The sequence below is a fragment of the Melanostigma gelatinosum genome (assembly GCF_949748355.1).
Source record: "Melanostigma gelatinosum genome assembly, chromosome: 16".
NCBI lineage: Eukaryota > Metazoa > Chordata > Actinopteri > Perciformes > Zoarcidae > Melanostigma > Melanostigma gelatinosum.
Window position 1 is genome coordinate 2,562,783 of NC_136649.1, and position 12,374 is coordinate 2,575,156.

General features: G+C 40.7%; 2 protein-coding genes across 2 annotated transcripts in view; both read right to left on the bottom strand.

Annotated features, from left to right (window-relative positions):
* pals1a (protein associated with LIN7 1, MAGUK p55 family member a) overlaps positions 1–4,384 on the bottom strand; it is a 38,877-nt gene extending 34,493 nt beyond the window's left edge. The window contains exon 1 of the mRNA XM_079286005.1: positions 4,246–4,384. The gene's annotated coding sequence lies outside the window, so the exon portion shown is untranslated. The remainder of the gene's footprint in view (positions 1–4,245) is intronic.
* A 1,351-nt stretch (positions 4,385–5,735) lies between these two features.
* The window catches only part of gphna (gephyrin a), a 42,266-nt gene continuing 35,627 nt past the window's right edge, over positions 5,736–12,374 (bottom strand). Inside the window, exons 23-24 of the mRNA XM_079287158.1 lie at positions 9,200–9,338; positions 5,736–9,081 (exon numbers count right to left, since the gene is read on the bottom strand). Coding sequence (XP_079143284.1) covers positions 9,205–9,338 — 134 coding nt within the window. The 3' untranslated portion in view covers positions 5,736–9,081; positions 9,200–9,204. The remainder of the gene's footprint in view (positions 9,082–9,199; positions 9,339–12,374) is intronic.

Here is a 12,374-nt window from a genome sequence, read left to right on the forward strand (position 1 = left end):
CATTTCTTTTCTGCGTCAATTAATTAATGCTTCAACGTGAAAAAAAAATACCGTGACATACCATGAAACCGCCAGAATCTTACAAAATACCGTGATATGCATTGTTGGTCATACCGCCCAGCCCTAGTGGACATGCCCGATGTATTGCTGTTGTCGTATGTGTTTCTCTTTAAACAACGCCTACATACCGTATCGGTTTTGTCCACCACCCTCATCCGTCATTAGAAGTTAAATGCTCCCAAACTTGAGACTTAAATGACGCCGGGAGCTTCCCAAGCTCCTCCACGCGCCATGACTTTCAGCGTTAAATGCTTCTAACCTGCTCCTTTCACGTGAACACACTACTGCTTTATATCTGTTCACTGACACTCTGCATTGATATTCGGGGACTTGTTACTTGAAAAGGAACAGCAGCAGTAGAACTTTATGACACACTATGATGATTACGCTGTAAAAAAAATACTCGATTGATCCGCGGTTCACAAGTGATCCGAACCGTGAGGGCTGATCCGAACGGATCACGGATCGATCCATGACACCACTACACGACACCTAAATCACAATACGATGTTATCACGATACCTAAATCACAATACGATGTTATCACGATACCCAAGTCACAATACGATGTTTTCACGATACCAAAGTCACAATACGATGTTTTCACGATACCAAAGTCACAATACGATGTTATCACAATATCGTCCCGATACAATATTATTGCAATTTTGCGATAGCTTTTGCGATATCAAACATTGTAATTTATTACCTATTTTCATTTGCAAATTATGTAGTTTGTCAATATCTGTAATAACAAATTGGAACTCCTTCTGTACTTTAGTTTTTCTTTTTTAAAGTGAGTCATTAACTGAGGCTCATGTCCAAACTTGTCAGCAACGTATCAACTGCTAATAAGCCCGCCACTGTGTAACATAACAAAAACCCCACCCTTTTAGGTTACAGTCTACACAGACAGTCCTCATGCTATGGCACACTCATACTGGAACCAAAACACATTACATAATAGACAATATCAATTTAAAATACAGTCTAAATCCAACTAGCCAATAAGTGTTTGTTCCCTAAATCCAGCAGATTATGAAGAACACTCAATCAATCTGTTAATACCTGTGATTAAGTGTGTAATTGATCTGCTCAATGTCTGTTGTCTTTCACTGTCTTGTCTTGCACACTCCAGCTGTGCAAAACAGCTGATGCTGTTCCTTCTCCTAATCTAAAGGGAATCTGTCAGTTGTCACTACAACAGTGCTTGTTTAAGTTTAAGAGAGTGTAAGCTTCCCCAAAAACACCACCCAGATACGTGAGCAGCTATACCATGACAAGGTTGTCAAACCAACATTGCAAATGAGCATAGATCATCAAAACCGTGCTGACAGCCTCAGGCACCCAGCATGACACAGCAAGGGGAGAATAATTCATACCATGATGTGAAGACAGCGCCCTGTGACAACATGTTTCACTTTCTCCTCCACAGTCTTTACATCTCCGGCTGTGTTAATTCAAACTTGTGTGCTCCTTGTTTCCATTCCAGCCATAACGTTTGTGTCAGAGAAACACGACATAGACTTTTCACCCAGAATTATGGAGTTAGTTAAAAAAAAAGAAAAACAGGCTCCAACTACCGTACTTTTCGGACTATAAGCCGCTACGTTTTACCCCACGCTTTGAGGCGTCGGCTTATAGTCCGGTGCGCTTTATATACAGATTTTTCCGTAGCTTTCTCCGCCACATTCAGAGCATTTCCCCATTGGCCGTAATGTTAAAATTTGCTTAGAAGCTAGCGACATGTTATGATGTTCAGAGAAGAAGACAACTTTAGTACCGGTACTGTTAAAACCATCTTGCTGTTCAATGACAGTTATTGCGTGTTTTTGTGTGCGTGTTTTTGAGTGAGAGAAATAAATCATCTTGGTCTGCTGTCCTGAGTCCTGTTGTTGCAGCTACGGTATTCAGAAGCTACAGCTACGAGCAACAAGTTATTGCCTCGTTGCTTTTAGATTCTAATGAGAAGACACGCTGCTTCGTTTTACGTCTTCAGTTTGGTAGCCTTGAGAGACCTTAGTCTGTAAGTATGTCTGCATGAAAAGATGTACGAATATATATTATATTCACGCTGCATTTCCCCATTGGCCGTAATGTTAAAATTTGCTTAGAAGCTAGCAACATGTTATGATGTTCATAGAAGAAGACAACTTTAGTACTGTTAAAAGCATCTTGCTGTTCAACGGGGACACCTGCGGCTTATAGACCAGTGCGGCTTGTCTATGTGCCGATTCTTTTTTGTTCTTTTAAAAATCAGCTGGCGCGGTCTATATACCGGTGCGCTCTATAGTCCGGAAAGTACGGTAATATGTGTTACTAGAACATATTTATACATGGGTAGTTTGAAATCAGATGAAAACACAGGGAAACATAAAGAAATATAATTTAGATAAGTCACTCAACATGTTTGCCATTAATGCCGCTTTTAGTAGCATTTGTGCAATCTTATGTTGGCACAGCCCAATATACTGTTCTTTACGAGCATCAAAGGTTACTCAGCTGAAAAATAGGTCTGTTAACGTTACATCCGAGTTCTCAAAGTGTAGGTACAGAGCAGGTAAACCCACACAATGTACTGTTGAAGTCTCGGTTCATAGACAGGTTTCTTTAGCGTGTGGTAGAGTTGACACTGACATCGTACAGCAGGCAGTAACTAACAAGTTCTCGTTAACAAAACTAGCATCCCACGTAATGGCGATGTAACGTTAGCAGGAATCCAATAAGTCTCCGTCAAGTAAAAATAGTGTGACTTAACAGGACTGTAGCCAGCGCTACGGTGTTACACTATCCTAGGGTGACCTATCCATTTGTGTCTGTACATGATCACTGTACAGAGTTGTTTTCTGGTCAGGGCCGTTTTCAGCGAACATTCCAATAAAAATGCACTTTAAATATTGATAAAAAAAAAGATCGTATGTTTTCAGTTGATTTAATGGTGTTAAACTACTACTTATATTAATAAAGACAGTTATCATCACGGTCAGAGTGGAGATGTTTTCTCTGTAGTCTGTTACCTGTTAAACAAACGGCATTGAGTATTGTTATACGTGTGTGGTATTTATACTGTGTTCTGTGTCCTGCTTATACGCGCAGCATCGTTTCTACCAGCGGAAGGCGTCTTATTTTTTAATTATTTGAACAGATAACATTCAATGAAAAGATAACATTCAAACTGGTGCGTTCAAGTACAGACGTTCTGCATACCTCTTTCGACCACTTGATACTGCCGATGTACAAATTAGTCTGATGAAAAAAAAGACACTGCACACACGTCCCCAATAGACTGAATCACTTTAGAAATTCTTTACTTTTTGAGTCGTTAAATGTTAACCAAACAAATTTGGTTTTCTTTATGCTTTTAAAACAGTCATTTATCTATTTATTATTTTTGTGACCTGTGATTTAATTTGTACATTTTAAGTCCACAAATGTTATGCTTTGTGGCACTCACCAGCCAGATAACACAATGATGCCAATTGGATGCAGGCATGAAATATATCTTGTTTAACACCACAGTGTATTGAATAAATACAAATACTGTGAACAAACACTTTTTGACTCTTTAAGACTATTTTTTCCTATTCTGTTACACATACATCATGTAGCAATCACACAAAGTTGTATTGTAGAGGGGAGCACGCCAGAGTCCTATGCAATTATTCACAGCTTCACTAAATACCGCAGAGTGTCCTCCTTTTTGGTGTTATGGATATGGTCTACACTACCCCGAGATGACCAAACGCAAACTAAACACGGTCCTCTGTTGTAAGTTTGTTAACAGTTTGTTAACAGTTAACGTTACAACATGCATGTAGCGTAGATTTGATCTAACATTGTAAGTTAGAGTTGTTTTCTGTATTTGACAGCTAGCCAAGCGTCAGCTACGAGAAATGGCTATTTTGGAGACTATCAAAGTAACTCAGAAGTAGCTGAGCTATTGGCTAATTATCTTCATTTTCCAGTAGCGATAACGTTAATTCCGTTCGTATAAAGCTTTGGCCTCATACTAGCGTCTAGCCGCCCTCACAAAAACTTACTTTATGTAGGAAGAGTGGGTAACTTTAACATTAATCAACGTTATCAGGCTAACGTTAGCAGCTAACTCGCTAGCTTGCTGCTTCCTGCAGCACCTGTTGATAACAAAGCAGCTTCAGACACGACCGAAAACACTGGAATACTCACTGTTTACCTGAGCCCTCCGCGTCCTCCTTTAGCAGTTAAATCCAGGTGACACTTTGTATTTCAGAGTTACTTTTGTCCAACCGGTTCTCTTTTTCTATTCAGTTTCACTCTAACAGACGGACACAGCAGACGACCTCCTCCTCCTGACTGTCATCGCACACTCCAGACAGGGGGCGGAGACGACCAGCCAGATAACACAATGATGCCAATTGGATGCAGGCATGAAATATATCTTGTTTAAACCAATCAAACACGTTGCTGCATCGGTGGAACGCAGCTCGTGACCACTACAGTGGAATTATTACTATTGATACATTTGGATCAAACAAGCCAAAATTAACAACAAACACGAGCAACTGTCAAATTACATTTCTTTGGACAGTTTTAGAAGAAAAACGTTTTTGATATATTGCATTAAAATGACATGACATCTATTTGAACATTTTAATTCATTGTATTCACCTAGTCCGTTGTTATGCACGAATGTTACTGCCGAGATAGTAAATGTCTTTGGACCCCAATGTTTCTTATTGGCAAATCAGCTGACTTAGGTCTACCTGTGTGGGCTACACTTGACATTGGAATGAGGAAAAAGGGGTCTTCCACTGCATTGATATTGATTATCACGTGTGTGTGTGATATAAATAAAATAGATATATAAATGTAACAATAACACAAGGAGGCTCGTAAGGAAGACAGAACCATTTTTTCAGAAGAACAGATGCATTCAGATAAAACAATTTGCCTCTTTGTGAATTTGAGAGGTGATTGAAATCAAATTTAAATCCTAGGGACTTCATCACATTTGTTTTTGTAAGACAAAAATTAATTGAAAAAAATTCCTAACAGCAATAAAAACATGTTCATCCTCCTTTGGTTTTGGCATTCTTTTTGACATCATGGTGGAAAATGAACTTCAAAAAATATATATAAAATAAAATTAATGCAAAATTATGAAACAGGAAAAATCTGATTTGCAAATATATCCTTATCACTCATTAATTCATTTTTAATTGTATTTATATGATGGAATACTGGCTTATATTCATATATTTTTCACAACCCTTCTGTTACATTTTCTTGCATAGAAAATGTAACCTAAACCTGACTAAGTAGTTTCATCGCCTAAACCTTAGTTGTTTCCTGTGAAGATGGAAGTTTATTTTGAAAAGACAGTATGCATGTAACAAGCCAAAACAGACTCATGTTGCTGGACTGTTTCAGGAAAAACACACGAAAAATGAGGAGTAACTTTTCATAAAATATCAATAAAACGGGGATGAATTTATAACAAGATGTCTCCTGTTATGCAGTTATGAAGACAGAACACCTATAGATGTGAAATAACTGCATATGACTGATGTTTCTAACTTTGCACACCTTCTATCACAGCTTTCCCTCATGACTGAAACTACTAATTAAACAATATTTTTTTCATTATCACAGATAATTAGGAAAAAAACCAACTTTCCCCAAAGAAAAGTACAGAATAATCAGGATTATTTTTATTAATTCATCTTCACTTTCAATAATATCATGACAGAAAAAAACATCCTTTTCATTATATTTATACAGTAGTAGAATGCTGTGTCATTGCTTCATTACAAGTGCTGGTCATAGTTTATAGTGTGTGCAGTGTGACACTGAGTTCAGTCCAGTGTTAGGAATCACTCAGTACAAAGGCAGTTTAACGAGAACCTGCTTCTTCTTACTCAAATGGATCTATCTGGGTTTGACTGGTCCTCCTTGGGCAGGTGGCAGGACGTGCTCTGATGCTGCATTCATGTCATGACAGGTTTATTGTAAATATGAGCTGCCAAATACGTAAACGCGGATGTGTTTCAATCAAATACTTTTAAAAATAAAATTTGGATGTGCTCCATCGACTGAATGAATTCCCGCCTTTGAACTGTTGCTAAAAAGTCACCCTGTTCTTCCGCTTTCTCTTACATGACATGAACCCAGCATGAGCCGCTGATAGATATATGGTGCATTTGAGGTAACTGGGAAGTTTCTGACATCTGAGCTAGAAGAATAAATGAGAAGGTGTTGGTACCAGAGGCTGGACTTTGAAAAAACTCTTTCTTTCGCATAAGTGATCGCGTCGAGAACTGCCACGAACTGTGACATTTAGTCAGATCAGAAGCCCCGCCCAGGTGCTGCACCCTCGTCTCACGCCTGGAATGAGACCTGCCCAAAGAGAAAGACACGCCCCCCCCTCCCTTTATGTGCATGCAAGTGTGGAGAAGGAGGAGGAAGTAAAGGAAGATGAAGAGGAGAGGGAGGGATGAGGGGAGGGGTGGAGGAAGACTGGGTCGGCCTATCAGGAGAGGGGATCAAAGCTCAGACGTTCTGCCCGGTGCTGCATCGAGGTCATAGCGTCTGACCTGGAATTCGACGCTTCGTATCTCTGGGGGTAACTGAAGCGTGAAGATCAGCGGCAGCAACCGACATCTGGGAAAAACATTCATTATGTCCCCTTAAGTACCATTAAATTCAAACGAGTACCAGTTTTTGAGACCAGTATTCCGACATGACCTGAATGCAGCATTAGACCTTTGACCTCGTGGGTTTGTTTGGTACTGATCACACTGATAGGAAGAATCAGAGTTAAGTAAGGTATGGTGCATTGGTGAATGCTTGGGACTCACAGATTGCATATGATGCATTTGAACGGTCCTTGGTAATCGGTAAACAATTTAGTGTTTAATCAGTAGGATACAGCAGCCAGCCGGCCTACTACTTTGTTAATGCTAATTGTAAACTTAGCTTTCACTGTGGGCTAAATATCAAACAAGGTTTTCTTCCAGTGATGCTCAGACTATGTACAGTATGTTGAAAGAAAAGCAGTCAAATGATTTTGTCTATTTTACAGCCTTGAACTGCGTTTGATTCTTTTGACGAGCACCTGAAACACTGTTGTGGTAGAAATACACCGGCCATGTAGTTTACGAGCACCTGAACGCGACACCCTGCTTTTCAGGCGATGTCGGGTTGGAATTTTCTCTGAGTCGGGGAAAACGGTATGTCACAACTCACTCAAGCGGCTCTTTCGTTCATGTTCGTGTATGCGGTTCGAAAAAAAGGAGCCGGCCTTTGAAACCAGCTATCAACAAGGTACAGTAATCAATCTTTGGCTACTTAAAGGATAATCTGATCATATTCTACAATTTTCTTGCTGTCAACAAATAACACGAAATAACCCGAACCAACAACAGATCGCATGTGTATCGCCTAATAAGTCTTATCCCTCTGAGCCATAGAGCTCCAGTCTTATCAAAACCACTGTAGTTTATTTTGACTCGATCCCACATACACCGTCCTGCTCTCCCAAAATACTCACAGGAGCACCATGTGTACAATAATCCGTGGCAAAAAACAGTCCCTAACAAATGCAGTGCAATCAATGTTCGCTAAAAACTACAGTGCCCAGCTGTTTTAGGAAATATCTGAGACTTTTATACATATTTCTTCTTACACTAGAGCTATTCCAACCCTTTATAAAGGAATAGTTAAGACGTTTTGGTAAACACGCTTACCAAAGTTTGATTTATCAATATGACCATTCTCGTGTCTGCGCACTAAATGTGAAGCTAAAGCCAGCAGATGGTTAGCTTAGCATAAAGACTGGAAACAGCTCACCTTGCTCTGTCTGAAGGCAACACAATCCTCACGAGTTAACTTCATTGGTCGTTTTATGGGAATTTGTTGACAATGAAACGACGTAGATTTATCGCGACAATAGTTTTGAAAAATGCAAATATCACATTTATAGAAGAGTGGTTCCATTTTGGTACTGTAGTTTTATGGTGTAAACTAGTTGCAGGGTTAAGGTTTTAGTAATACTGTCTATGTGGCCCACCTGGGACGACTACAGATCATAGAAGCCATTATGATTTTATCATATCGTTTATGTTCATATCCGATGTCAGACCTCAGAAATGATTTCAGCGTGGTGACAGAGGATTCACTCATCCAATCCCCGCCTCGCTCTGCCTTAAAGCCGAGCCACTGACCCACCTACAACACTTCCATGGCTTTTATTGAGTCATGATGTGTTTTAGTGTCTCAGTATAGTTGGAGAATGTTATCTGGGGGGAAGAAATTGGCAACAAAATTCCTTCCCTTTTTTTTTGGCAAAAACAAGTCATATTCACTGTACTGGCACAAACTATATTAGCAGCTTCAATTAAAAAAAAGATGTCTTTATAAGCCTTTAGTTCATATTACTGTCAATACTGATGTTAGGGTCAGTGTGTTCTAGGAGGAGATGATACTGCAGGAAGGGGGGTTATCAAGGAGTTTCTATATCTGGGTAGAGGATGTCAGAGCAGAAAAGAAGGGGAAGAAGAGCGAAAGAAGGGGGAGAGAAAAGGAGAAACGGTCAGGAGGAGAGAAGGAGAAAGTTTCTATATCTACCAGGGAAAAATATCCAACGCACAAAGCAAATGAACAGGAAGGAAGAGGGCAATGATTACTACTAAGATGATAATATTCAGTCAGAACCATGATAATAATAATAATAATAAATAGAATATTAATTAAGAATATCAATAATCATTATCATCAGGATAATAATAATAATAATATTACAGAATAAATCTTGTATTTTATATATATTTTTTCCACTTTTTTTTCTCCATTGAAATACAGATATCTCCTCAGAGCAGACCAATGAGGTTTCAGCCTCCGCTGGCTTCCGATTGGCTGTTGCATATGACATCACAGCTAATGGCAACCAGGTAGACATGCATCACTTCCTGCCCCCGCCTGTTTCCTGTCCAGACAGGAAGTCCTGGCACTGCCATGGTAATCGGTAGCGAGTGACATTGAAGTCTGGGGAGAAAGTATTTAAGCGTTACAGTTGGACGCGTCCCCCCCCCCCCCCCCCCACACACACACACACACACCTTCTACAGTTACTTCTACGGTGACGAAACGGATTGTGACGTACCTGCATCATAGCCGTCCAATGACCATGACGTCCACCACCTCTCCCTTGTGCAGTTCCACGTACTGCTCTGTTTTGGGAGGCAACATCAGCAGACCGTTAGCGCTACGCATTGACATTAGCCTGCTGGAGACCTGGTTCCCTGATACAGAGAGAGAAAGTGAGAGAGAGAGAGACAGAGAGAGAGAGAGATATAGAGAGAGAGAGACAGATACAGAGAGAGAAAGACAGAGATAGAGAGGGAGAGAGAGACAGACAGAGAGAGCGACAGGGAGCGAGAGAGAGAGAGAGCCAGAGAGAGAGACAGAGAGAGAGAGACAGACAGAGAGAGCGACAGGGAGCGAGAGAGAGAGAGAGCCAGAGAGAGAGACAGAGAGAGAGAGAGAGAGAGAGACAGAGAGAGAGACAGAGAGAGACAGAGAGAGAGAGGTTAGGTGTGAGCTTGTGTTTGTGGGCTGTTTGAGCAGATTTTACCCTATTGTACAAATTAAAGCTTGGGTTGGTAATCTTCAAAACATTTGTTTAAATTGTCTATTAACATCCCGACAGAAATGTAAAACAAATCAAAGACTGGCAAAAAAAGAAGAAAAAGAAATCCAGTATCCGTAGCAGGAATGTAATAAGCCTGTGCATCATTTTATTCAGGTATATGGGCTGAATTCAATGATTGGACGGGCTACTAGGGGTGGGGGAAAAAAATCGATACAGCATAGTATCGCGATATTTTGCGTAGCGATATTGTATCGATACACGGACGCCAAGTATCGATCTTTTATTATATAAACTATTTTAAAAAAACCTCGGGGCCCAACTTTTCAAGTACAAAGTGTCCCGGGGCCCATTCAAATATTAACACTGTATTAGGTTAACTAATTGATCTCACTCTTGGTTTGATTTGTATTCAATAACTATATTAAATCGGCTCCACCCCTATTTTGGAGCCTAAAATGACATACCCAAATTAAAATGGCTGTAGCTTCTGAACCACTCTGACTATATGCATCAAGGTTCCTTGGAAAAGTGTCAGAACACCTGCAGGTCATACAGAAACAGAGCAGTGGGCCTTTGGAGTCAGTAAAAATTGAAGATTTTGTCCGCCTAAAATAAAAAAGTATCTTTCAGTATAAATAACTGCCGGTGGCTGTATCTGTACAGGTAAAGGACAGTATAGGGCTGTAACTACACTATCAGTGAACAACTGCCTCAAATTTGAAGAAGATTGGACAAAGTATGACCATTCTACAGAGTTTCTTCATGAAGAGATCCAGGCGGAGCTCTAAAAGGACATTTGGAGACCCAAATGGACACATGGTAACCACATGATATTCTGACACACTAAAGGTGTTTCTCCCTTTATATTTTGATATTATATTATTTTCCTTTTATTTTTAGCCTTTGCAAATTGCAAAAACTATGTATATATGGTCGAAGACGTGGTGTGTGAGTAGCGGACTTGCTGTGCGTAATGGCTGCGACCGAGCGCACGAACGAGAATGAGAATAGCTCAGTGACGCAAACGTTGGTTGACGGCTTATGGAAGAGGAGGATAAGGTTTGTATTATAAGTACTAGCGTTTTCTGAAGGCAGTAGCTCCATGGTAACATCCGCTAGCACGTTGTCGGGTCTGTAATGTGTCTGTTTCCGTCGAAATGCTGCAAGATACGACTTGCAGCGGTTATGGCGACTTTGGACAGTGTGTGTTTGGGCTCCTTTTGTGAAAAATCCATAAGAAATGAAAGAAAATCGATGATTTCTTTGCAAAGATGAGGATTTTGGAAATGCTGGGATACCAAACACGGACATGTTTTGTGACGTATTTGCGCAAACAAGCCGTAGGAACGGAAGGGGAGGGGATCGAGGATGCCGGTGTTGAACAGGCAAAACCCTTGTTAAATAAATGAGATGATAGAATGTGATGATCACAAAGACATTTATTATCATGTGTATGTAAACCTGCATACACAACAAGAAGCCCAACAGACTTTCCCACGAGCGTTGGATGTTTCGTCGCTTGGTGTCGCTTTATTTTTGAAGGCTTCAGAGCTTCGTTTGATAGCATTAGCCCACATTCCACACACTGAGCCCTCGGCTCTGCCTCGTTGCCTCCGTTCACAAAGCCGTACTGAAGAAAGTCAGGGTTGTACTTGCGCACACATTTAGACTTTTGGGGGGTATGGCACCACTGTCGTCTTCATTTTTTCTTTTTAATAACGTATCCATGACTTTCGCTACAGGCTAGCGGCTAGCTGAGTGTCTTCTTCTGCTTATTGCAGCTTGTTAAACAACTGACTGACGCATTACCGCCACCAGGTGGTGGGAAGCTGTATTGTAACTGAGCGTCTCATGGATAACAGTAATATCTCTGGTGTCTTCAATTGATAACCTATGCGGTCCCGCAGCCCTCGCGGCCCACAGGTGCAAAACTGAACGTTTTTTGCGGCCCTCTAGGTGGCGCTCACGGCCCAACCGTGGGCCCCATGGTTAAGAATCACTGCACTCGATGGTGCTGAGTTATTTTCTGGTGAGGTCAGCAAAGGTCCCGGGTCAGCGTGATTGGTCGGAAGTTGGTCAAAACAAAGAGACATCTGGCCTCACAACGGGGTTAAATCTGCCAACAGCAGCCGGCTCATGGGGAGAGTGCAGCGCATAACTGTCTCTCTGACCTCGACGTCCACGCATCACAAGACATACTGAGTTATATAACTCTAATATCCTACTTATATAAGTTGTAGTTCATATGCTGAGTCCACACGTTTGCATTCAGTTCAGTTGGACTATGTAGTCATACAAACAGTTCAGTTTGTCAGGTTCATGCAACATTTATGACATTGTTGGTCAGTCTGTTTGCTTGACAATCATATTCTGCTTCAATAAAAATGATTGAAGTGAGATGAACAGACTGAAAACTTGATCTTATCAGATAAAACATGTTGACACAGTTTTCCTTTGGGGACATCATTTGAAGTTGAAAAAAGTAATAAATCGCAATATAGACCAATGTTATCGCAATACTCAGAATATCGCAGTATCGTGATAATATCGTATTGTGACCTAAGTATCGTGATAATATCGTATCGCGGGACCTCTGGTGATTCCCACCCCTACAGGCTACCTGCCTGTTCGTTGTTTACGTTGATGATCATGATAATTTTGGGGATGTGGCTTTGGAGGGAGGCCT